This window comes from Strigops habroptila, chromosome W, assembly GCF_004027225.2.
Source record: "Strigops habroptila isolate Jane chromosome W, bStrHab1.2.pri, whole genome shotgun sequence".
Lineage (NCBI taxonomy): Eukaryota > Metazoa > Chordata > Aves > Psittaciformes > Psittacidae > Strigops > Strigops habroptila.
Window position 1 is genome coordinate 1,769,701 of NC_044301.2, and position 26,737 is coordinate 1,796,437.

Consider the following 26,737-nt stretch of genomic DNA (forward strand, 5'->3'; position numbering starts at 1 on the left):
CTTCCGGTTTCCCTGGTTTGTTTGGAGGGGTTTCCCTTCTCTATCAAAGCGTGATCGGCACTGACTGGCATAATGTCTGCCTTTCTGACATCTTGGGCACAATCCCGGAGCACGCTCATCTGGTGAGCCGCCTTTTCCTGATCTAGGTTTACTGCATTGAAAGCTTAAATGTCCGGGCTGTCCACAGTTATAACACCTTTTCGGGGCATTCCCTAAGGGTTTCATTGCTGCAGCAAAGGCTCCCGCTAGCATTGTCTGTTGATGTTCTAAAGATACAACTCGATTCGCTGCCTCTACCATGTCCACTAAGGTGGCTGTTCGTGGCAGGGATAATAGCACCTTTTTACAGTCTGGATTAGCATTTTCTATGGCTAGTTTTAACAATAAAGATTCTTTTGCTTCTGGATGGTCTATTTGTTTATCTACCGCTTCCCTCAGGCGATCTAAAAACATCATAAAAGGTTCTCCAGGCCCCTGCCGTATCTTGACAAATGATACTGGCTGTTTTCCTGTCTCAGGGATAGCTGCAAAAGCTCTTAAGGCCAATGCAGCAGAGTCTCTTAAGATGTCCGGCACCATTCGAGCTTGGACCTCTGGGATTGCAAATGGTCCTGTGCCCATAAGGTGCTCTATTCCAACCCCAAAACGTGGGTCTCCTTGCTGTCGGTTTAGATTTTCAATGGCTTGTATCTCACACAGTTCTCCCCACTTATCTTTCCATAACAACTTTTGTGTGGGGGTTAAAATTAGTGATGCTAATTGTATACAATCATATGGTGTTACTAATTGACCTCCCAATACATTCTCCAACAGCATCCGTGTAAAGGGTGCATTTAGTCCATTTTGCATCACTGCCTTGCGGACCTCCTTTATGAGTTCCCAATTAAAGGCTTGATACTGCCTTGGGTTGTTTGGTCGGACTATCACTGGATACGTATGGTGCTCTTCTGCCCCCTCTTTCAGTCTGCCCAGATGGACCTGTCTCCACTCCTCACGAATTTGTTCTCCTGGGCCGCTCCTTTCTACGGCCATGGCCTCTGGTGATGGGAGTGATAAAGTCACCGTTTGCCACTCTACAGGCCGTTCTGGGGTTTGTCCTGGGGGCAGTGGCAGTGCTGATGTGATTTTGTGCTCAGATAGGGGCCCTGGGTCATGATTGATCGGTCCCGCTTCTTCCTCGTCTGAGTCTGATTTACATTCCTCTGGTTCTATATTAGTCCCTTCTTTTGGCTCTTGTACTTCAAAGGCTTTGGAAGCAGCCTTACCAATGTTTTTTTCACATCGCATTTCTTTCAATGTTTCATAAACTAAGTGCCAGGTTGTGAGGACTCGAGTAGTATTCGCATCCCCCTTAGAAGCACGCTCAAAAAGCAGGTCTCCCGCCTTCTTCCAACAATCACAGTCAAACCCTTACTTTTCAGCCAGGCCAACAAGAGTTCTAACAGGTATTTCTCATATGACACCCCCCGTTTCTTTAAAATGTGCTGCAACAGCTTCACTACAGTACGTTCTTCCGTCGATATGTTCGAACCCATCTTATCGCACTTCTCTCCTGTCTCTCGGTTGCTCACCTGTTTACGTGTCAGCACAGGTGATCTTATTCAATCTTCAACCCGTGATTTGTTGTCTGCTCAGTCCAGCTGGCAAAACGATCATTCAACCGAGACGTCCCCTCCGGAGAATGCAGCCCTCTTCCGCGAGCTACGCCTTTCGTTCCTCCTATCACGTCAGGGTCACCATTTGAGGAGATTGAGGGCACGGACTCCGAAGAAAGATCGAAGACCTAGTTTATTTTACCGTTACACTTTTATACCTTCGATTAACAAGGAAGTTAGTCTTGGCAAAAGCTCATTGGTTAACTGTGGATAGGCCGGTAACGGAGGTGAGCAGAGGCCACAGATCAATGGGCAGAACTATTGCCTGAAGCAGAGCTTAGGCCTTTTGGCAACTATAAGGTTACTTAGCAAGAGCAGCTAAGGCTATGCATAAGGAAGTGTGAGCAGAAACCGCAAAGACTTAGCAAGAGCAGCTAGAGCTATGTATAAGGAACTAAAACTATGTGTAAAGAAGTAACGGTTGTGTTGAAACTTTCCACTGAAAGAAAGAACAGGACGTGAAATTACAAAAAGCAGAAGGTTTTAAGGATGGCGACAGATATGCAATATTTAGCAAGTAAACTGCGATATTTAGCAAAGTAAGCATGTTAGACTTTTTGGGAGGACCAATGAAATCGTCGTATCTGGGTGTATGACGCTTAGCTAACAGAACAATGTAACTATATAGTCAGATGTATTGGCAATAAACTTTGGCAATCGCTTGATCACATTGGTCGTCTAAGCATTGTCCGTAACTCCCGCGTCAACAAGTGGCGCCCGAACAGGGACCCTCAGATCGGCGATTCGTACAGACGAGTCTGAAGCCGGCGGGAAAGAGGGAGGCGGAGAGCCGGTCGAAATCAGCACTGCCCCGGTGCTGGAGGAAGTCAGGTACCTGCAAAACGAGAATCTCACCCTGATCAGGTGAGCAGCCGGGGAGGAGATGGGCACTCGCTATCCAAAGAGGAACAGGCGGTAATGAAGCTCCTCCAACATATTCTCTCTAAGAGAGGGTTGCAATACGATAGTGCCGCCTTACAGAGGCTGTTAAAATGGTGCCGTGATCGTGGCTTTATCCCCACGGTGCAAGCGGCATTTGCAATTTCTGAATGGGAGCGTATAGGACAAGCGCTATGGGATGAGATCAGCAAAGGGACAAAAGATGCGCAGAAACACTCCACTTTGTGGCGAATGATGTTAGAGACTTTGAAAGAGATGAAATCAGAGCGAACGGCTGTGGCTTCTGTACTTATGGCCACTGCACCCTCTTCGGAACAATCAGATTCAGGAGCAGGTGCCACAGCTATGGCGTTTGCTCCTCCTGTTGTGCCTGGGGCGATTCCGAAACATTCAACACAAACAACAGGCAAGGGAAGACTCCGTCACCATATACAGAATGCATTGCAGACGGCAGAAGTGGCTGTTCATGCCCCGGACCCAGAGGAAGGGGACCCGCAGCCCGAGCTGAATCCGGGACCGGACTCTCTGGAGGCTGAGCCGGACTTGTTTCCTCCACCCCCTGATTCTGACTCTGATTCTGACTCTGAATCTGATCAATCGGTTTGCTCGATTTGCCAGCAGCTGGTCACAGGCTCGGGGGACAGACATCAGTCCATCCTACCAAGGCTGACAGCCCTGGAAGCTGGTGACAAAGCAGCGGAGACATCGATTCTACCCTATTCTAGATCCTTTTTGAGAGGGGGGCTTGCTGGGGAAGGGTCCACGGGATCTGCCGGGAGTAATAATCCGGCACGGCGTTGGCGCGGGTTCATTCGGGATGCAATAATTGATGGGGAATTTACTGATATGGGGCCCTCCGCTTTTCCAGTGTTTACTACGGCACAGGGGGCAAAAGAATGGGAGGCACTAGACTTAAAAATAGTTAAGGAGGCTTGACAAGCTGTGAGCACCTATGGCCTGAAGTCATCTTATACTCAGGCCATAATTGCTCACATATTTTCAGCTTATATCTTAACGCCGTATGATATTCGGTTGCTCACCCAGACGCTGCTTGTTCCGCATTTACAGCTGTGGTTTTTTAATAAATGGGATCTAGCCTGCCAAAGGGCTGCTAGTCAGCCTCGCCAGCCGGGAGATCCGTTGTTTGGATTAACAGCCGATGCTTTGTTAGAAAAAGCTCAATATGGTGATCCGCAGGCACAAGCCAATTTGCCAACAGCGGTTTTAGCCTTGTCCCAGGAGCAAGCGTTGAAAGCTTGGTATGCCCTGCCTGATGATAAAATGGCTCTGGGTTTCTTATCAGTTAAGCAGGGTCCAACATAATCTTACCAACAATTTATTGATAGACTGTTTGACGCATTAAAAAAACATCCCGATTTGAGTGATGACATGAAGGGGAAGTTATTAGATATTGTGGCTTTTGATGGGGCCAGTGATCAAACAAAACAAATTCTAAATATACTGCCAAGGGGAACAGCTGCCGCTCAGCTGCTTGAGGCAGTGGAACGTATGGGACATAAGCAAAAAGCAGCGTATATGGCTGAGGCATTCGCTGCTGCCGTTAAACCTTTTACACAGAAGAAAAGGGGAAATGCTGGGGATAAGAAATGCTATAATTGTGGAAGATCGGGTCATCTTCGAGCACAATGACGGATAAGACCGGCCTCTAATTATCAGAAGATTGGCCAAAATGGACCGGCCTCTAACTATCGGGTGGTTAACCAAAATGGGCAAAAATGGTGCGAACGGTGTAAAAAACCCACACACAATACCGTAGATTGTAGGGGGTCGGGAAACAGGAAATCGAGTGCTTACCCTCGCACTCAGACAAAAATGCAGGGTTCTTGGACGGCATCTCCTCAGCCACAGCCGGCAGTGCCGGAGTGGACGTGGCAACCGCAATAGATATTACGTTGCTAGACACCCAGGTGCGGCTGGTTGACTCTGCACTATGGGGTCCGTTGGGACACGGACTCAGTGCATTGTTAATAGGTCGCTCGTCGGTGTCGCGTCATGGGGTCTTTGTGGTACCAGGCCTGATTGACACTGATTTTTGTGGAAATATAAAAATCATGGTTTACACATTGCACCCACCAGTGTCTATCCCAAAAGGGGAAAAAATTGCCCAATTAATACCATTTGAGGCACAAGTGCCGTGCCAGGGCAGGCAGGAGCGGGGGTCGGGAAGTTTCGGTTCCACAGGACAGCCTGCAGTCCTTTTGGCGAAAGAAATTTCAAAAGGAAAGCCTACAGAGTCGATCCATCTAAGCCGTTGTAACGGACAAGCAATCAAATTAACTGCTATTTTAGACACCGGGGCGGATGTTACGGTTATTCCGACACACACTTGGCCCCCAGATTGGCCATTAATTCAGGCACCAACCTCTGTTATGGGGGTCGGTGGTTGTCAACAAACCTTAATCAGCCAGGATCTAATTCGTTGCACCCTCTCCGATGGGGGCACAGCAACTATAAAGCCTTATGTTTTAAATCTCCCTGTGACATTAATAGGACGAGATATCTTGAGCCAGTTAAATACCAAATTGATTACATCACCTTTTTAGGTGCGGTCACTGAAGAGCAGCCCCCTATCCTAAAGTTGACCTGGCTGACAGAAAAGCCAGTCTGGATAGATCAGTGGCCACTTAGAGACGAGCGGCTGCAGAAAGTACAGGAACTGGTGGACGAACAACTGCGGGCAGGACATATAGTTCCGTCCACCAGTCCCTGGAACACCCCCATGTTTACTATCCCCAAAAAGTCAGGAAAATGGAGATTATTACATGATTTAAGAGCAATCAATGCAGTTATGCAGGATATGGGTGCTCTGCAGCCAGGTTTGCCTGCACCGACTATGATCCCAGAGAATTGGGAACTATTGATCATAGATTTAAAAGATTGTTTTTTCACTATCAAACTTCATCCAGAGGATTGTGAGAAATTTGCTTTTATGGTACCTTGCGTCAACAAACAAGCCCCGGCTAAGCGATATCATTGGATAGTTTTGCCACAAGGCATGAAAAATTCTCCTACTATTTGTCAGACGTATGTGGCGTGGGCACTAACCCCTCTGCGCAAACAATACCATAATTTATTAATTTATCATTATATGGACGACATCTTATTTGCAGCAGAAACGTTACCGAATAATATTTTGACAAATATCACCACGGCGTTACAAAAAAGAGGATTAGTCATTGCTCCTGAAAAGGTTCAGAGACAAGCCCCCTGGAATTACCTAGGGTGGCAAATAACCAGCAGTTCAATTAGACCTCAAAAAATCAGTCTAACCAGCAAGGTAGAAACACTGACAGATGTTCAAAAATTAATGGGGGATATTCAGTGGATCCGACCTATTTGTGGAATTACTAATGATGACTTGGCACCCTTAATGCCACTGTTAGGACAGACAATGGATGCCGACACTGTTCGGCGGTTGTCCGACTTTCAAAAAGAAGCCTTACAGAAAATTGTAAACAAAATCGGTTCAGCGGTGGCCTCTCGAAGAGTCCACAATCTTCCGATTTTTTTTATTCTCAATTCGAGCCCACAAAATATTCATCCATTTGGGATTATCGGCCAATTACCAGAAGGTCAGTTACGAATTCTAGAATGGATTTTTCTTTCATATCAGCCAAAAAAGACTATCTTAACACGACCGGAACTATTCGCTCAACTGATTATGAAAGGTCGAAGTCGGGTTATTGATATTGCTGGTAGGGAGCTGGCCTCTATCACAATACCAATAGCCCAGGACTATTTAGCTTATTTACTAGGGAATTCGCTACCTCTGCAGGTAGCCCTTGCAGATTATCCAGGAAACCTCAACAGTTCTTTCCCCCGATCTCGGTTGTTACCTTTGTTAACATCCCAAACTTTTGAACAATCTCCAGTCAGATCTGAAACACCCGTAAAGGGATTAACTGTCTTTACAGATGCTGGGCGAAAATCCCGTCGTGCAGTTGCTACGTGGTATGTTGATGGTCAATGGCAAAGCCATTTAATCAATGGAGAAACAGCTGATTCGCTGCAAACTTTAGAATTGAAAGCGGTGGTTTGGGCCCTTCTACACTGGTCCACTCAACCAATCAATATCGTTTCTGATTCCCTCTATGTTGTGGGAATAGTCCAACGCATAGAACGATCTCTTATTCGTACCGTTAAAAATTCTCTTTTGTTATCTATGTTATTACAATTACTCCACGCTGTCAATCAACGAACTATACCATACTTTATTACTCATATCAGAAGCCATCAGTTTTCCGAGGGCTTAGCCCGAGGAAATGATCAAGCAGATCAATTAGTCGCAGCACCCGTGTGGACCGGACCTGCCCCAAATTTGTTTGAGCAAGCATGCAAATCCCATGACTTTTTTCACCAATCTGCCAAAGTATTAGCTCGCCAATTTCACTTATCTCTATCTGATGCACAGGGTATTGTGCAATCCTGCCCTGCCTGCCAGAAGTCAGGCCTAGGTTTGGGACTGGGAGTCAACCCTCGTGGCCTTTTGGCTTTACAATTGTGGCAAATGGATGTCACCCACGTCCCGGAGTTTGGTCGTTTAAAATATGTTCACGTTTCTATTGATACTTTTTCCCTAGCAGTCTGGGCAACTGTACAGACCGGCGAATCTGCAAGACATGTAATTCGCCATTTACACGTTGCTTTTGCGGCCCTGGGAGTGCCTTTAGCCATAAAAACAGACAACGGCCCTGCGTATACTTCCCGTACATTTGCTTATTTTTGTGCTTTATGGGGAATCCGCCACTCTACAGGGCTCCCTCATTCCCCCACAGGCCAAGCTATCATTGAACGCACTCATGCAGTTCTCAAATCACTCTTGCAAAAACAAAAAGGGGGAGCCCCTGTCCCTCCTGGTGACCGTGTAGCAAAAGCAAATTACGTAATGAATTTTTTGCGGCTTACAGGGGATCGTACAGAACCACCCATTGTTATCCATGGTAATGCCTTGTCGTCAGGCTGTATTAAGACGACAGGTGCCCGGGTCATGTACAAAGAACTAAGTTCGGGACTGTGGAAGGGACCAGTTGAAGTCATAATGACTGGGAGAGGATATGTTTGTGTTTCTACAGACGCTGGACCGATATGGGTTCCGAGCCGTTGGGTGAAACCGTATCGATCCGCGTCGGGATCTCACTAATGATCATCTCAGTCGCGCTGACAATGGATGAAGCACTCATTGATACAACAAAGCAGCAACAAAATATGTGGGTAACATGGGCGAACAGAACCAATACCAGTGCCTTTTGTTTGTCAATGACATCTGTGACTGATCCTTTTCGTACCTGCTTGATTGGTATCCCTTCTCTAGAGCAGAAAAGATTTTTGGGATATCTAAACAATAACTCATTAGCTAATCCAACCATATTACGAAAGGAGGGAGAGAAGTTTAGTACTTCTGATGACTGGTGTCACGGAAATCACACGGCCTGCCAGCAGCCCGGGGCTAACAAGCAGGTGTGGTGTGGAGGCTGTGTCAAAGGCAATATTGCCAACCGGACACAAGCCTGGATGTTTGTGTTATTAATTCAGCATTTAAATAAAACATTACCATGGGATCCACAGGAATTGCAGCTAGCAGGATCCATAAATGGAACTAAAGATGGCTTATGCTTTGGCTTTAGCGCTAATATAATTGATACCCCGGTTAGAATGAGGTGTGTAAGCTCTAAAAGCGGGGTGCAATGCCAGACACTTGAGGCATGGACCGATGTATCTGGGTCGGGTATATATGGGATACGAGACGCCTCCAAGACCCGAGTATGGTGCGGGGGAGCTGTGGGGCTCGAAGAGTCTAGACGATATGAACTATTTACAAACATGTCATTAGCTTTGCCTAAGGGAGTCTTTTTGATTTGTGGTGATCGTGCCTGGCAGGGCATCCCAAAAGCTCCACTTGGGGGACCGTGCTATTTAGGAAGACTTAGTCTATTAGCACCCTCTGTGGAACTTTTCAAAAAGCAAAATAGAACTCGAACTGAACGAGAATTACACACCTTGTCATCAACATGTGATGATTCAGTATCTCTTATAGGAAAGGCTGAAAATCTGCTTGCTAGCATATTTTGTCCTGGCTGTGCATCTGTAATTGCTAACGCAAATCTGCAAAAATTGACATGTTGGGCTGCGAAACAAGCTAACCTCACCTCAGAAATCTTAACCGACCTAATGGAAGATGTTGATAGTAATCGTAAAGCTATTTTACAAAATCGCGTGGCTATAGATTTTCTTTTGTTAGCAAATGGACATGGTTGTAATGATTTTGATGAAATGTGTTGTTTTAATTTATCTGATCATTCTAAATTGATACATGCAAAGATCCAAGAGCTACGAGAGAATGCTGACAAGATTTGGATTGAAACTGGACTGGACGATTGGCTGAAGAACTTGGGAATTAGTGGGTGGTTAAAACCGCTGATATATAGCTTACTGCAACTATTATTAACCCTTGTAGTTCTTTTTTGTATTATTTGTGGAATCTTTGCTTGTGGGAAGAAGTTGATGGCAAAAACAATATCCAAAATCTGGTTAGTACAACAGTCGCCTACATCGGACGGCATCATCAATACATTCATGATGGAAAATGGACATGTATATGAGGACGAGGCGTAAGTGCCTCTGCTCGAAAACAAAAAGGGGGATTTGTGGATAGGCCGGTAACGGAGGTGAGCAGAGGCCACAGATCAATGGGCAGAACTATTGCCTGAAGCAGAGCTTAGGCCTTTTGGCAACTATAGGGTTACTTAGCAAGAGCAGCTAAGGCTATGCATAAGGAAGTGTGAGCAGAAACCGCAAAGACTTAGCAAGAGCAGCTACAGCTATGTATAAGGAACTAACGCTATGTATAAGGAACTAAAACTATGTGTAAAGAAGTAACGGTTGTGTTGAAACTTTCCACTGAAAGAAAGAACAGGACGTGAAATTACAAAAAGCAGAAGGTTTTAAGGATGGCGACAGATATGCAATATTTAGCAAGTAAACTGCGATATTTAGCAAAGTAAGCATGTTAGACTTTTTGGGAGGACCAATGAAATCGTTGTATCTGGGTGTATGACGCTTAGCTAACAGAACAATATAACTATATAGTCAGATGTATGGGCAATAAACTTTGGCAATCGCTTGATCACATTGGTCATCTAAGCATTGTCCGTGACTCCCGCGTCAACACTGTCCTGAAACCATCCTGTTTCCAGGGCAGATTCCTTCATTCATGGTCTGTTCCGTTCAGATATTTCAGTTCTTTAGCTGACCCAACATTGTCCTGGCACTGGCTCTTCCCTTGCCCTGGTGTATTTAGGAGCAGGAGTGAACACCTTGTGACTGGGTAGTGGTGCTGTACTGAAGTTTGTTAAATCTCTCAAGGCAGGTTCTTTGTTCCCTTATCCTCCTCACACCTCTTCATCTCTTCGGTTTGAAGTTGTTTGGTTTTTCTCCTAGAAAATGAAGAGGCTCATGCCCAGGGCTCCTGCCAGGCAGGAATCTGCTGCTCACCCTGGGTTTTCCTGATGCTCAAAAATGCTGCACCCATGGATGTGAGCAGAGCAATATCTGCCCCATCCATGGGTGCTCTGCAGCCTCAGCTGTGGGCACCATCTCACCCCTGTCAGCAGCTGCTCACTCAAGGCTCTGGCCTCTCTGGGTCCCACAGCTCTGTGCAGTGGGGTCTGGTAGTGAAGTGGGGAGAGGACTCTGCCTTGGTGTCCTGGGTTCAGCTGTAGCAGTTATTTTTCTCCTTCTTAGTAGCTGATGCAGTGCTGTGTTTTTGACTTTAGCCTGAGAACAGTGCTGATTGATAACACACCAACGTTTTAGTTGTTGCTAAATAGTGCTTACTTTGTTCAAGGACTTTTCAGTCTCATGCGAGTGGCTGCGTGATTCTAAGTTACCGGCTGGGCTTAAACCACGACACTTAGGGAGGGCAAGACCATGCTCAGAGCTTGTGACTCTCCTCCTCCTCCTGCAGGACAAACGCCCAGCTGCAGCTGAAGGCGATGGCCCTGCTGCTGGCTGCGACCAACGCTGAGCGGCGGGTAAGGGGCTGCTCTCTGCCCGCGGACAGGAGGCAGGACCGGGTGGTGGAAGGGTGGTGGCAGGGCAGTTGGGTCCTCTGCTGCAGTGTTTGTGCTCTCTGGGATGTGGGGCTGTGGGACGTTTAAAGTCAGCATCCTCACTCTGCCTCTTCTCCTTGACTGACACAACCTGCCCTGGCAGCTTGGTTGGGCAGGATCTGTTTGAGCCTCACTGGAGAGGGCTAGTCCTGGCTGCCAGGGCAGTGGGAGCTGGGGGCAGGTCTCCTCCTCACCAGTGTCACTCTGGAGACTGCTGGTTCCTTTCTGTCCCTACCCTGGCTGTGGCCCAAATCCAGGCATAGCAGGGAAGTGGGTCTGCAGAGGGAAGAGCGGAATTTTTGGGGGGGAAATGGTGGTGTGCTGATCTGGGGAGCATCTCATATCCTCATCCCTTCCTAGGACATGATGAACTACCTGAGGGGGAAGAACATCAGGCAGTTTATCCACAAGGTGAGGAGCTGGGATTGTGCAAGGGTCTGCTCTGTGCTTCATCCTCTGTCCTTCCTCCCCAGACTTTGGTGACAGCGCCTGGCTGGGTTGCCTGTGTGCCTCACACCCTTTCCTTGATGCCTCCTGGATGCTGCTGTGTTTGCACCCTTGTGAACAGGGTTGCACCCCCTGGCAGAACCTGCTGGGCTTTGGCTGTTGGGCCCTGGGCTTGGAGGAAGTGGGAGCAGCAGCCCGGGGGAACCTTCTCACTCACGGTCTCCTGTAGAACATCATCCACAGCTCCGAGCTGCTGGGGGACGACATGGCCCATTACCTGTACATGCTGCAGTCTGTCAGCCTCAACTTGTGTGAGCACCTGTCCTGGGTTCGGCTGTAAGAGTTATTTTTCTCCTTCTTAGTAGCTGGTGCAGTGCTGTGTTTTCAACTTTAGTCTGAGAACAAGACTGATAACACACCGATGTTTTAGTTGTTGCTAAGTACTGCTTACTCTGATCAAGGACTTTTCAGTCTCATGCTCTGCCAGTGAGGAGGGGCAAAAGAAGCCAGAAGGAAGCAGAGATGGGGCACCTGACCCAAACTAGCCAAAGGGGTATTCCATACCACAGCACGTCATGCCCAGTATAGAAACTGGGGGGAGCCACCCGGAAGGCCCAGATCACTGCTTGGGTCGGGCTGGGTATCGGTCAGCAGGTGCTGAGCAATTGTATTGGGCATCACTTGTGTTTATTGTTTTCTTTTCCTTTTCCCCTTTTAGCATTATATTCTCTCGCCTTGTTATTTCCCTTCTCATTATTATTATTGGTGGTAACAGTAGTGGTTTTGTATTATACCTTAGTTACTGGACTGTTCTTATCTCAACCCATGGGATTTACATTCTTTCCATTCTCCTCCCCATCCCTCCGGGAGGGGAGGCAAGAAGGGGGAGAATGAGTGAGTGGCTGTGTGGTTCTGAGTTACCGGCTGGGCTTAAACCATGACAGCACCATATGAGGACCTCTCATGGTCTGGAAGCTCTCTCCTTGTGAGTCTGGTCCTGGTCTCCTCTACCTGTGGAAGTAGAGGTGGGTGAAGGTTTGCCTTTGGGTGAGCCAGGAGCATTTGATTTCGTTGTTGGTTTGTCCTGGGAGAACCTGCTTGCATGAGGCTCCCCAGCATCCCTCCTCTGCGCTCTCCCCTCAGGAACAGCGAGACCTCCTCCAGTCACTGCATCAAACTGCCTTTGAGTCAGAGAGCAAGGTGCCTGCCAGCAGCTTCAGTACCGAGCGCCAGCGATCCCCGTGTGCCAAGGAGTTCTGCAAGCTGGGCTTCATGGTGTGTGTCCCTGCATCCCCTCCCCAGCCCCATGCTCTGCAGCACCTTCTGATGGCTCCCTTAAAGCCTTGTGTCCCTGCTGATCTGATGGGCCTCCATGCAGCACCTCCCTCTGCTCCCTTGGTACTCCTAAACAGCAAGTGCTGCTGAGCTGCCAAGACTCAAAAGGCAAACCCCATGGCTGCATTGGGAGGACTCCGCTGCTCTGAGAAGAAAGCAGCTGCTAAATTGCATCCTTCTGTATCCTAGAATAACAGCAACTCAGCAGAGGACCTCCCTTGTGACCCACTGAGTCTCCTTGCCCTTGACAACATGGTGTATTTCTCCAGGCACACCACCAACACCTATAGCAGGGTGCATGCTCTCTCCTAAAGAACTCCGGTGGAGAGGTGTTGGTGGATCTCCTCCTTCTCTTCCTTTCACTGTGACCTGCCCTTGGCCAAAGCAAGGTGAGGATGTCCCTTTTGGGAAAGTGTCCTACTGCTGCCCCATTTCAGATGGAGCCAAGTCCTCTCTGTGGGTAGGAGCAGCCATTTGAGGCCAGTGGCACTGCTGGGTCCCCATCATGTTTAGGTTTTTTTGGTTTCCAGGCCTTGTTCATGTCTGAGCAGACCAGGACAATTTGGGTGAAACCAGCCAGTGGCTGCAGAGCATCAGCCATGCTGCCACCCACTTTTGCCTGTGTTCAGCTCCTGCACTGCAGCAGGGGAAGGAGGAGGCTGGGGCTGTTTTTTGGGGAGATCTAACTACTTCTGTTAAGAATGGCTTAACCTGGAGGGACAGCTCGACTAGGAAGTTCAGGAGGAGCATGGGAGCATGGGATGTCTAAGCCCCACCATTGGGGCAGTCCTCTGAGTCCACAGCCCTCTCCACCAGTTCGTCCTTGAGAACAGCAGCCAGGAAGACAAACACAAGTGCCCCTTCGCTCGAAGCAGCATCCAGCTCACCCTGATCCTCTGTGAGATCCTGCATGTTGGAGAGCCATGTATGTGTGCACCCTGGCTTGTCCTTCTCCCTGCCCTGCTGCCTGCTGGCTGTCAGGAGTGGGGACAAGCTGCCAGGGCAGGGGGCTGTGTACACAGGGCCACCAGGCTCTGGTGTGGATGACAGCAGGGGAAGGGGCTGGGAAATGTCCAGGTTCTCCTGGACACTCAAGTCCCTTGGAAAAACTGGGGAGTCTGGCATCATCTGTCCTTCTCACCACAGGCTCAGAGATGGCTCAGGCCTTTTACCCTATGTTCTTTGGGCAGGATAATTTCTTTGAAGAGCTCTTCTGCATTTGCATCCAACTGGTGAACAAGACCTGGAAGGAGATGCATGCTACCCTGGAGGACTTTGACAAGGTGCGAGGGGACGCTAGGGCCCTGGATGGGAGCTGTGCGCAAATTCAGGGGCTCTAGGGAGCATCATCACACTGGAGGTGACATCCTGGGCCCTGTAGGTGCTGCGGGTAGTGCGGGAGCAGATCACCAGGACCCTGTCCCTCAAGCCCACCTCCCTGGAGCTATTCAAGACCAGAGTGAACACGCTGAACTACAGTGAGATCCTGAAGCTGTGGCAAACAGAATGGCTGCACCCAGAGGAGATGCTGACTGTGCCCATGCTGTGAGTGTGCTGCAGGGATGGGGGCCATGGGGAGAGATGCTGTGGGGCAGCTGGGGAGGTCAGCAAGCGCCTGGTGAAGCCACCGTGCTCCTCTTCTCTGGTTCTCACTCCAGGGAGCTGTGCGAGAGGCTGAATCTGGAGCTGCTGGAGCTGGTCTGACAGCAGCACCTGCTGCACCTCTGCAAGGGCACCCTCTTCTGCAAGATCAGCAGCCATCGTAGGCAGGGTGAGTGCAGCCCTCTGCTCCTGGACAGGGGTCCCAGGAGGGGACAGAGGCTTGTCCCCATGTCCCCTGCCACTGGGGATGAATCTGCACAATCAATCTGTGGGGAGTAGCGCGCCCAGCTCCCTGGATGGCTGGTGTGGGGTAACCCATGGGTGGGACCAAGTGGGGTGTCCACCCAGGAAGGGGATCTCAACGCAGGGAGGCTGAGCACTTCCTGACAGCCTTTCTGCTGCAGACAAGCTCTGGCACTGCCACCTGTCACCCAACCACAAGGTGCCGCACTATGGGGATGTGCAGGAGGGGGTGCACTCTCCCCCCATTGATAGCCTGCTGGAGAAAAGTAGGTGATGGAGAGAAGGAGATGGTGAGAAGGAGGGAGGGGAGCCCTCTGCCCACCCCAGCTGTGGTGTGCCGGGGATGCCTTAAGGTGGGAATTGCCCTTCTGTGTGGCTGCTGCCACCTGGCCCAGTGCCCGCCAGGGTGGGCTGGCTCTCCAAAGGGCACTGCAGAGCTTTCTGAGGCCTCCTTCCCCCCCCCCCCCCCCAAGCTGTGGATGGCTGGAGTCAAAGGCAGCCAAGTGGGATGCCACAATTGATATTGCCAATGCATTTTTCTCAATCCCTTTGGCAGCAGAGTGCAGGCCACAGTTTGCTTTCACTTGGAGGGGCGTCCAGTACACTTGGAACCGACTGCCCCAGGGGTGGAAACACAGCCCTACCATCTGCCATGGATTGATCCAGACTGCACTGGAACAGGGGCAAGCTCCAGAACACCTGCAATACATTGATGACATCATCGTGTGGGGTGATACAGCGGAAGAAGTTTTTGAGAAAGGGAGGAAGATAGTCCAAATCCTGCTGAAGGCCGGTTTTGCCATAAAACGGAATAAGGTCAAGGGACCTGCACAGGAGATTCAATTTTTGGGAATAAAATGGCAAGATGGACGTCCCCACATCCCCACAGACGTGATCAACAAGATAACAACAATGTCTCCACCAACTAACAAGAAAGAAACACAAGCTTTCTTAGGGGTTGTGGGGTTCTGGAGAATGCACATCCCAAATTACAGTTTGATTGTAAGCCCTCTCTACCACGTGACCCGGAAGAAGAATGATTTCAAATGGGGCCCTGAACAACAACAAGCCTTTGAACAAATTAAACGAGAAATAGTTCATGCAGTAGCCCTTGGACCAGTCCGGGCCGGGCCAGATGTGAAAAATGTGCTCTATACCGCAGCTGGGGAGAATGGTCCTACCTGGAGCCTCTGGCAGAAAGCTCCAGGGGAGACTCGAGGTCGACCCCTTGGCTTTTGGAGTCGGGGATATAAAGGATCTGAGGCCAGCTATACTCCCACTGAAAAAGAGATACTGGCAGCCTATGAAGGGGTTTGAGCTGCTTCAGAAGTGATTGGAACTGAAGCACAGCTCCTCCTGGCACCCCGGTTGCCTGTGTTGGGCTGGATGTTCAAAGGCAGGGTCTCTGCTACACATCATGCAACTGATGCTACATGGAGTAAGTGGGCCGCACTAATTACACAACGAGCTCGAATAGGAAATCCCAGTCATCCAGGAATTCTAGAAGTCATCACGGACTGGCCAGAGGGCAAAGATTTTGGGATGTCACCAGAAGAGGATGTGATGCGTGCTGAAGAGGCCCCAGCATATAATGAACTGTCAGAGAGTGAAAAGCAATATGTGGCGTGGTGGTTTTCCTGTGAAATGTTGCATGCTGGTGCTTAGGCCACCCTCTGGTCAAGCTAACCTACCACTGCTTTCATGATGCTGGTTTGGCAGAATGCAGGATGTCCCCTTAGCTGCTTTGGCTCTCCAGTTGCACAGCTGTGGTTCTGCTGTGTAGCTGTGGTTCTTCCATGATTTGGGTTTGCTTAATCTCCACTTTTATGAGGATTGTATCCCTGTTCATGTCACTGCAAGGGCTGCTCTTGTAGCTGAGGTCCCCTTTGGATAACCTCAGAGGCTGCCAGGACTCTTCAGGGTCATACCCCTTCAGTGACCATCTTAGGTGACGGAGGTGAGCAACAATGCCATGAAGAAAATAATTTATAAAGATAATAGAAAGAAGTGAGAGGAGCCCTCCAAGGAGGGATGTGATGTCAGCTTGCCAACTCAGGCCATAGTTGGCACAAATACTTCTTTATTGCAATATCTAGGGATGCCAATGTATCTTAATACATTCTTTCAACTGAATTTATTTTGCTGATTGCTGGCTTTATCCTAATCAAAAATTAAGGAATAAGTAAATTCATAACTCCAAGGAGGCAGTAGAACAAGTTATCAGGTGATTCGTAGAACTCGTCAGGAACTCGTCAACAAAGTTTTAAGTTGACAAGCAGGTATTCTTTATTGCAGCACCGGAGAACACGGGGGATAGCTCCTCCTAGCGTGTTCTGTCCGAGCATCAATCAAACCATGATTATATTGTCGTTAGTCATACACATTCATTATATTGTATACATATTCATGAAGTTGTTTATACATGACATCACATTCCTAGAACATTCTTCCTGCATGCGCACTTTATTATGGTAGTGGTGTTTGAGACCTTTAGTGGTCATTTCTTCATCATCCTCCTCTTCATCGCCTTATCTTTTCCTTGAATTCTTGTTCTGGTAGTCTTTGAGGTCTGCGCAGTAGATAGATAAGTGCTTACACCAGTTTAATTAGTTCGGTAACACTGCTGACATAAGAAGTGAGTGATTTCTTCTCGTCCTTCCACTTATCAGTTAACTTAGCTACAGCACATCCTGAACATCTGCTAGTTTCAGACACTCTTTATCTACAGCCCTTATTTTGCTTACAATAAATTTTATACGAAGGTCATAAGGTTCTAAAACTATGTCAGCTACAACGATTTATCTTATACAATGATCCTTATTATGTTCTTTTGGTTGGGCTTTTTAGGTTTGGAAAGTTTTGTTGTTATGTACAAAGCCACCAAGCTTAATGTTACTTAAAACTGAATTTTCTTATTTACCATTTTGGACTTCCTCGTCTCATCAGGAATAATTCTGTTCAAAGTTAAATCACTAAAAAGTAGGCTGACATTGCTTCCATGTCTGATTCTTTTTCTGTTATCAGAGCTTTGCTTTAAAGGCTGAGCTGAAGCAGCTCTCCACTGCTGCCTTTGACTCTAGGAGCTCAAAAAAGGTCAGGGTTGAAAAAAGGAGGCTGAAGTCCTCACCAAGCATCCTTGTCCCTGAGCGCTACCTGACACAGAAGCTTCTCCAGCACAGTCTCCCTTGGGAGCAGCAGCTCTTCCTGACACCCCAGATTCAACCTTCACTTAACCTCCAGTCAGTTGATCATCCTCACTGGAAAATAGAAAAATGTCTCCTTCTTCAGTGCATTTGAGAAAACTGGCATCACAAACTGGTTTTCCTTAGTGAAGGCTCATCCCCCACCTGCCTCTCTGCTTGTGGTGAGGTTTCCCTGCCTGGCCATGGTGGGTTTCTGCTCCATCCCCTGCGCTGGTGGGTGAGCTTGCCCAGTGATTCAGTGCAGACAATCCCCTGGGGAAGGGCTCCTGGACATGTCCTTCCTGCAATCTCTGTGTCTCATGGCACCAGGCAGGACTTACCGCACAGGATGCAATTTGGATCACCAGCTTCCAGTACTTGCTCACTCCCAGTGTCCAGCTGTAGGAATCAGGCTTTCGAAGAGAATCTTGTTTTCCTCTTTTCAAATTGTCTTTACAGGATGTAGGATCTGGCATGGTCATACCTGGAGTTGCAGGGTGAGTGCTAACTCCAGGAAGGAACAAGAGCATTGCTTTTGGTTTGTGATTGTATTCTGAGTCAACCAGAGCTTCAAAATAGGACAAGATGAAATGGCCTCAAGCTGCACCAGGGGAGGTTTAGACTGGAGATTAGAAACAATTTCTTCACAGAGAGGATAATCAAGCATTGGAACAGGCTGCCCAGGGCAGTGGTGGAGTCACTATCCCTGGAAGTGTTCACAAACCATGTAGATGAGGCCCTTAGTGACATGGGTTAGTGGTGGCCTTGGCAGTGCTGGGGAACAGTTGGACTCGATCTTAAAGGTCTTTTCCAACCTAGGAAAAAAAAATGGAGCTGGGGAGACCCTTGAGTGAGCACCCTAAAGAAATGTGGAGGGGCTTTACACTCAGAAAGCTGAGGTTTCAGTAGAAGAAAACCTAGAATGTTTCATATTCTAAATAGAGAAGACTCAAAGTGACTGGGTAGAACCAAAGATAATAGGGAAAAGCTTATTCCTAACCCTCCCACCGCCTCCTTGAGGACAGGTTTCAGGCACTTGGTGATGCTCAGCCATATCTCTCCTGCTTGGCAGCCCAGCTTCCTCTGCAGTGCAGAGCCTGTGTGTTCCCGAGCAGCACAGTGACAGTGTGGCTGTTTTCCAGCACAGCTGGGTGTGCTCAGTTACCTGCTGAGACCCCATTTCCAAGCGTGGGGCATGTTCTGCCCAGCTCCTTCCTCCCTCCACTGGCACCATTGCTGGCAAAGGCTGCACCTGAGGTGTCCCCAAGCTTCCCTCCTCTTCCTCCTCCTGTAGGATCAAGAGGACCCTGTTTATGTTTTATGTAAACAAGCAAATTCTCCAGAGCCCAGTCAAATGAAAAGGGAACTTGGGCCAGCAGTGGGGCTTTCAAGCACTCATCAGTTAATGACAGCACACCAGCCTTTCCCTTCCCAAAAAGTAAAAGAATAAACATCAAAGGGTCTCCAGGGAATTGCGAATTGTCTGGCTGCAATAGTGATGGCTTGAAGACCTGAGAAAGGGGAAGCAGAGCATCCCAGGCCAGACCTTCTGCCAGATAAGCAGGCACAACTCTGCAGAAGCAGGCCCCCACTAGTAGTTTTAATTCTCAAGGTCCTCTCCATCCAGAGCAGTCTCTTCCTTGACTCTGGCTTCAGGGTGCCCCTGTACTTGTTCAGCCACCAATGCTACATGCTGCCCTGGCTGCCCACCCAAAGCATCCTCCATGAATGGAGTGGTTGGGTGAAGCCATGGGGAGACTTGCTATGGGCTTGCAGCAAGTCCATCTCCAAAATCCTTCTGTGTTTTGATCAGGGTCCAGCCCTCAGATAGTGGCTTTGCCCCAGGCATGGTTAGGGCAGGCTGTGAGCTCCCTTGGTCTGTGGCAGCAGTGGTCACTGTGTTTCCACTTAATGCTTCCCAGTGAGTTCAGAAGCCATCCAGCCATCTCCAGCATGTCTGTGGTGGCTCTGGAGCTGATAAGTGACTTTGTGGGGAAAGCTGGGCTTTGCCTTTCCTGTCATCATGAATCCTCTCTGTGGGTTTGAGAGCCCTCGGGGTTACGCCTCTGCGGAGGAGGATTTCACTTCCCTTGAGGACCCTGTGGCTTTCCCACAGACCCTCCTCGATGAACAAAGAATGCTCAAGTCTGTTCAGTCTTTCTAGATATCACCACGGTCAGTAACCCTGAAGATCCCATGTGACATGGAAATCCCCTTGGTCAAAGGAAACCTACAGGGCTTTCACTTGAATTTGGTCAAAATTCTTTGGAAAAGTGCTAATGTGGGAAAGGGGTGGAGAGGATAAATTGCAGCACCCCCTTGCCTGAGCTCACAGCTGAGCTCTGAGGAGGAGGTAGAACAGCATCCTGAGAGGAAGAGCCCTCACACTGCCACCATGCTCAGTGCAAGGATGGTCCTGGTGCTTGCCATGCTACTTGCCCTCTTTTCATGCTGTGATGCAGATAAAGCTCCTCGTGGGCCCCCGCTGTGGGTCAGGGCTGCGGGTTGTCCTGTTGGGGAGGTCAGGGCAAGAAACTGCGGTGTGAAGCAGGGACAGTGCTGCTGGCAGGAGGAGCAACCCCCTGGTCAGGGCAGGGCTGCAAGTCCCTGTCAGGGTCCGATTGGAGAAAACCATAGTGCCAGACCCTGTTTCATTCATGATCCCAAGAGTGAAATTAAGACTCAAACGAGGTCAAGTACTGTAATCGATTAGTTGGTTTATTACAAAAAGACAATTATTATAAAAAAGGGAAATTATTGTAATAAAGGGGATAGTGATAGGACAAATTGGAAAAGGATGGAAATGAAGCAAGGATTCAGGGTGCAGAGAGAGAGAGAGTCACCACCGTGGATCCAGTGGTGTCCTGGGGATCCGTCGTCGTTGGAGGTGGTGGGAGTCCTTCAAGGTTCATAGTCAGTATCGGAGCAGTGTCCCCCAAGAGTCTGTAGTAGTCGTCAGAGGTGGGTGTCCTTGTGGAGGCATCCTTCTGGAGTCATCCCCTTGAAGGTACCCCTGGAGGTGTCCTGATGGAGTTGCCCTCATGGCGATGTTTCCTGGAGGGTGTCCCTCAGGGTCTGTAGTAGTCATCAGTGGAGAGTGTCCTCATGGAGGTGTCCTTCTGGAGTCGTCCTCATGGCAATGGCTCCCTTTTGTGATTACCTTTTCCCCCTTTTATAATGAGTTGGGGGAGTACCTATGTTCTTAATGTCACCTATTACACATTCCTTGTGGACCAGTTTCCCTGGTCTTGCAGCCAGCTGAAGAGTGTCTTGCAGCCAACTGCAGGTGTCTGCAGCAATTCTTGGGATGATGGGCAGCAATTCCTCACACCAAACCTCGTGATAATGGATGGAAGAGTCTTAGCTCTTTCCCACTCATCCCTCAGGCAATGGATGGTGGAGTCCCAGTTCAGCTCCTCACACCCTTCTCCCAGGCAATGGATATTGGAGTCTTATCTCAACTCCTCCCACCCATGTTTGAGACAATGGACTGGTGGAATTCCATCTCAGCTTCTCATACCAGTCTTTGAGACAATGGACAGTGGAGTCTGATTTCAGATCAGTCTCTCACAGTCCCACAGTGCAGGAAAGGATGGAGACTGCTCCCAGGGCTGGGTGGCTTTAGTAAAAGGCGGCTGAGGGCTGTTGGTGCTGGGGGATAACCTGGAGCATCCTCCAGCCCCAGGAATGGAGCAGGGCACCTGGGGCTCCTCATGGCAGCATCTGCAGAATGGGGGGATGTTGCATGCATCAGTCGTGTCATGGGGGAAGGTCTTAAAGACTGCTTTCCACCCCCGGTGTGTCAGGGTTATCCCTCAGAGGCGTCCAGCTCTGGGGCCCCCAACAAAAGAGGGAGGTGGAGCTGTTGGAGCAAGTCCAGAGGAGGCCACAGAGATGCTGTGAGGGCTGGAGCAGCTCTGCTCTGGAGACAGGCTGAGAGAGCTGGGCTGGTTCAGCCTGGAGAAGAGAAGTCTCCTTAAGGGGAGACCTTAGAGAAGCTCCAGTGCCTAAAGGGGCTACAAGAAACCTGGAGAAGAGGGGCTTTGGACAAGGGCCTGTAGGGACAGGACAAGGGGGAATGGCTTTAACCTGACAGAGGGGAGATTGAGATGAGGTCTTAGGCAGAAGTTCTTCCCTGTGAGGGTGGTGAGGTGCTGGCACAGGTTGCCCAGAGAAGCTGTGGCTGCCCCATCCCTGGCAGTGTTCAAGGCCAGGTTGGATGGGGCTTGGAGCAACCTGCTCTGGCAGAAGGTGTCCCTGACTGTGGCAGGGGGTTGGGACTGGATTATCTCTAATGTCCCTTCCAACCCAAACCAGTCTGTGATTCTATGGTATTAAAGAGTTGGTTTTCTTTGGCTTTAATTCCTTTTTCTCTCCAATCCATTTCCATTGCTGTCAGCTTTCTCTTTGCTGTGGAATTGCCCACTGCTTAGACACACAATCTCAGCACAACCAGTAATGAGTTGAACAGAAATGTAGCTTACTATCATAGCCATTAGCCCTATACATATAGATTTGAACAACATTTTAAGTACATTTGCAAACCATGTCTGGTGTCAACCCCACCAGGAAAAAGGGGTGGGTTCTGAATTTTATGAAAACCTTTTAGGTGGCTTTGGATTGTCATTACATCTGTTTCTATTCTTTTGTCTTGGTCTACACAGAAACAACAACTAGTGTTAATGAGAGCACAAACCCCATCCATTGGCCTCTAATAGATCATCTAATGTTAGTTGGTTTTGTATCACCATTTGAGATCTAGATTTGATCTCTGTTTGTAAGGTCTTTTTGCTGTCTACCATACAGTTTGTTATACTATTATTTCCCTCGACACATTGCCTTTTCCAATTCCCTTATTCCTAGCCATGGCAAGAAGGCTCTAGTGGATTTATGCCTTTTTGGTCATGGTTGATGGTGATTAAGGCTTCCTCTAGAGAGGGCCGCATTCAACTATAGTGAGGTTGCAGTTGGTGTAGACATCAATAAAATCATGTGCACAGCCTGTCCCTCCTCCTCTCTCTACACAGATGGCTCCTTGCCTTTGCATTTGCCTAACCAGGCAAACCTTGGGGAGGCCCTGGAGCTTCGCACGTGGAGAGGAGACTCTGCCATTGGTGGGGATGGCCTGGGAGATCGCCAGGAGCACCTGGGCACAGCAGTTGTTTGGAAGGGGCTGGAGAAGACTAAAGCCAAGCCAAAAAGATACAGGGGAAAGCCCAAGTCCTCCAGAGAGCCTCTTGGGGCCTCTCTAGGCCTTCAAATACTCCACATGCACTCATTTGCTTTATGAGGCTCAGATAGTGGAGGCATCTACTAATGCTTCTGATGGGACAGGGTTAATTAGCTAGAGGAAAAGAGCAGTGACCGTGTGCTTCAGATAAGCCTGAAAAATAAGCTTGGAGCTTGGCACATGAGGTTTTCTGTGTGAGATGTTTTGTCTGGAGAAAGCCATCAGCTCAGTCCCCCCCTTAATTATGGCCCTTTGCTTTTAACCAATGTCTGGGAGGTGGTGTGACCCTGGTGGCTTGTTGGGCTTGAGGGTCTGTACATCAGGGAGGTGGCAGGAGCTGCAAAAGGGAAGGCGGGAGAGTCTGGGGGATGCAGAGGCTGTAGAAGGAGGCTCAGGGACTGTGTATAAGGTGTCTTCTCCCTGCAGAGCCCTTTTCTGGGAAAAGTGGCATTAGAAACCAGTGGTGCTGTGCCTAGCTCTCTGCATGGCCACCCTGCTACCATGCCAGGTCACCAGACCTGATGGCCTGCAGACCATTCTTCCAAAACAGAGTTGTCAGCACATTTGATTTGTTTCCTTCTCCTTTCTTCTTCCAGAGAAGTCACACAAACATGAGAGAATCTTCAAGGAAGTCCATTTCCACCTTTCCTCTCCTCTGAGAAGCCTTGCCTCATTCCCAAGCCACAGCCGGGTCCTCTCCCATGCTCCTACTCAGCATCATCCCATGTGGGTTCCCACCAGGTCCTCACCCCCTCCTTACAGCTGCATCTAATTTTCCCAGGGAGCAGATCTCTGCATGGAAGCTGGGCTGATGTCTACCAGTGCTGTGTGGTGCTGCCCTCGGGGTCCTCTCTGGGGTCTGGGATGACTCTCTTGGGGTTGTGGTAGGGTTTGTCCCATCTCCCTGCAGAAATAACCTGTCTGTATAGTGATAATCATGAGCCTCCATCCCTCTGATCATCCCATGTCAATCCCATTGCCCATGTGGGAGGTGGAGGCAATGCTTGGGCTCATGCTTGGGCTCAGACTTGGGCTCAGACACAGACACCCCACTGCTGTTGCCCCATTTCTTCCCCTTCTATAAAGTCTCCTGAACCCACCAAAAGCATCTCTGTCATCACTTTGGGGTCCCTCCTAGTTCAGTCCAGTGTGGCTTTTTCATCTCATCCCATCCCATCCAATGCTGAGTGCTTCGATGCCTAACCCAATGCTCTTGGTATGGGCAGGGTGGTTGGGGAGGCTGGTTTGGCAGAGACTCATCAGTCGCTCGCCTTTGACAACTCAGGCAAACCAGCTAAACCCATGACTGACCTGTAGCTGCTCAGAGATTTTGGGTTGTCTCTCCTGTTAGAAATGAAGAGGAAAGCATTAGATTTGACATTTTGTCATCACAGAAAGTTGTTTATAATCTGCTTTCCTGGGTAAATTTTGGTTCCTCCGAAATCTCCTGGAAGCCCCTTTCAGCCCTGTGGCTCTTCTGCAGAAAGCAGAAGTGGCCGCCCCCCTCCTCAGCCTCTTTGAACCGCCACTGGATGTGCCCCTGAAATAAACGATGACAGAAATTCCCTTGTCTAAGAGGCTGCTTAGAACATGTCTGAAATTTGTGGAAAAGTGGTTGAAGTGGGTGGCATGCAGAGGATAAATTATGGTGTGGTGAGAGCCAAAGGCACAGACACCAGGCAAGGCAGTACGAAGCAGGACGGAGGAAGAGCCCCCACGCTGCCACCATGCTCGCTGCAAGGACAGTCCTGCTGCTCGCTCTGCTCCTCACTTTCTCCCTGCACCATGCCACAGGTAAGGCACCCCTTAGGGTGCTGGGTGGCCTCAGCAAAGCCGACCCTGCTTGGAGGAGACTCTGGCAGCTGTTCACCAGATCTCAGCTGGATGAACAAGTGCTTGGAGGGGGGGAGACTGTTGCAGCTGTTTGGAGCCTCCCAAAACACCTTGCAAGTTGTGCCCCTACCTTGGAAACCTCCAAAAACTCATCCCCAGACTGAGCAACCCAATCTCACCATGCACCGCAGAAGTGTGGGCTGTGGGTCTCACATGTTCCCCTCCCCACTACTGTCCATGTTTCCCATTCCTATGCTTGCTGCCATGAAGGGAAACCAATCCCTGCTGCGGGGTGCTGTGGGAGCTGATGAGAAGCTCGACAGCCGCCATCCCATGTTCAACATCCTGTAGTGTTAGTGCCTGGCAATGCAATTAGTTGCAAAGTGCTGCCAAGGGTGTTCACAGCTATCCTTTCCCTTGACAGCCCACATCATGTCCACCAAATGCTGCATCAGGTATGCACAGAAACCTGTCCGATATGTGAAGAGCTTCTACAAGATGCCCTGAGGCTATTCCCTGCCTGCAGTCATGTGAGTACCCCCGGGGTTTGCACGGCAGCACGGCTGGGAGCTAGAGCAGCTCCCCCCCATCCTTACCAACAACTCAGTCGTAGCTGGGAGCACAGACCTTGGGGGGAGGGGGCTGTGGTAGGAAAACAGCTCTGTGGGGTGGGCAGAGGGGGAAAAACCCTTCTGTTTTGGTGGTTTCTGCTAATACCAGTGGTCTGGGAAGGCTCAGACACGGACCATCAGCCCGAGGAGGGCATGGGCTGCTGGAGATAGAATCATAGAATCATAGAATAGTAAGGGTTGGAAAGGACCTTAAGATCATCTAGTTCCAACCCCCCTGCCATGGGCAGGGACACCTCGCACTAAACCATGTCACCCAAGGCTCTGTCCAACCTGGCCTTGAACACCGCCAGGGATGGAGCATCCACAACCTCCCTGGGCAACCCATTCCAGTGCTTCACCACCCTCACTGTAAAGAACTTCTTCCTTATATCTAATCTAAACTTCCCCTGTTTAAGTTTGAACCCATTACCCCTTGTCCTACCACTACAGTCCCTAAGGAAGAGTCCCTCCCCAGCATCCTTATAGACCCCCTTCAGATACTGGAAGGCTGCTCTGAGGTCTCCATGCAGCCTTCTCTTCTCCAGGCTGAACAGCCCCAACTCCCTCAGCCTGTCTTCATATGGGAGGTGCTCCAGCGCCCTGATCATCCTCGTGGCTCTCCTCTGGACTCGCTCCAACAGCTCCATGTCCTTTTTATGTTGAGGACACCAGAACTGTACGCAGTACTCCAAGTGAGGTCTCACAAGAGCAGAGTAGAGGGGCAGGATCACCTCCTTCAACCTGCTGGTCGTGCTTCTTTTGATGCAGCCCAGGATATGGTTGGCTTTCTGGGCTGCAAGCGCACCCTGAAGCCGGCTCATGTTAAGCTTCTCATCAACCAACATCCCCAAGTCCTTCTCTGCAGGGCTGCTCTGAACCTCTTCTCTGCCCAACCTGTAGCTGTGCCTGGGATTGCTCCGACCCAGGTGTAGGACCTTACACTTGGCTTGGTTAAACTTCATAAGGTTGGCATTGGCCCAACTCTCATGTGTGTCAAGGTCCCTCTGGATGGCATCCCTTCCCTCCAGCGTATCAACCGAACCACACAGCTTGGTGTCGTCAGCAAAGTTGCTGAGGGCGCACTCAATCCCACTGTCCATGTCACCAACAAAGATGTTGAACAGGACCGGTCCCAACACCGATCCCTGAGGGACACCACTCATTACAAGTTTCTAACTGGACATCGAGCCATTTACCACAACTCTTTGCGTGTGGCCATCGAGCCAGTTCTTTATCCACCGAGTGGTCCATCTATCAAATTGATGTCTCTCCAGTTTAGAGACAAGGATGTCATGCGGGACAGTGTCAAACACTTTGCACAAGTCCAGGTAGATGACATCAACTGCTCTACCCCTGTCCATCAGTTCCGTGGCTCCATCATAGAAGGCCACCAAATTGGTCAGGCAGGATTTCCCCTTAGTGAAGCCATGTTGGCTGTCACCAACCACCTCGTTGTTTTTCATGTGCCCTAGCATGTTTTCCAGGAGAAACTGTTCCAAGATTTTGCCAGGCACAGAGGTGAGGCTGACTGGTCTGTAGTTCCCTGGGTCTTCCATTTTCCCCTTCTTGA

The 26,737-nt window shown here is 49.4% G+C and overlaps 1 protein-coding gene and 1 pseudogene across 1 annotated transcript; one reads left to right on the forward strand and one right to left on the reverse strand.

Annotated features, from left to right (window-relative positions):
- The window catches only part of LOC115619223, a 45,124-nt pseudogene extending 44,545 nt beyond the window's left edge, over positions 1-579 (reverse strand).
- Positions 580-1,030: 451 nt separating this feature from the next.
- LOC115619225 (engulfment and cell motility protein 3-like) lies at positions 1,031-25,063 on the forward strand. The gene is given in 14 exon segments (XM_030511278.1): positions 1,031-1,090; positions 1,636-1,726; positions 2,381-2,519; positions 10,540-10,606; positions 11,045-11,095; positions 11,361-11,459; positions 12,239-12,406; positions 12,656-12,760; positions 13,283-13,391; positions 13,613-13,749; positions 13,848-14,011; positions 14,125-14,237; positions 14,473-14,577; positions 24,981-25,063. Coding segments are annotated over 14 exon segments (1,491 nt in total).
- The last annotated feature ends 1,674 nt before the right edge of the window (positions 25,064-26,737 follow it).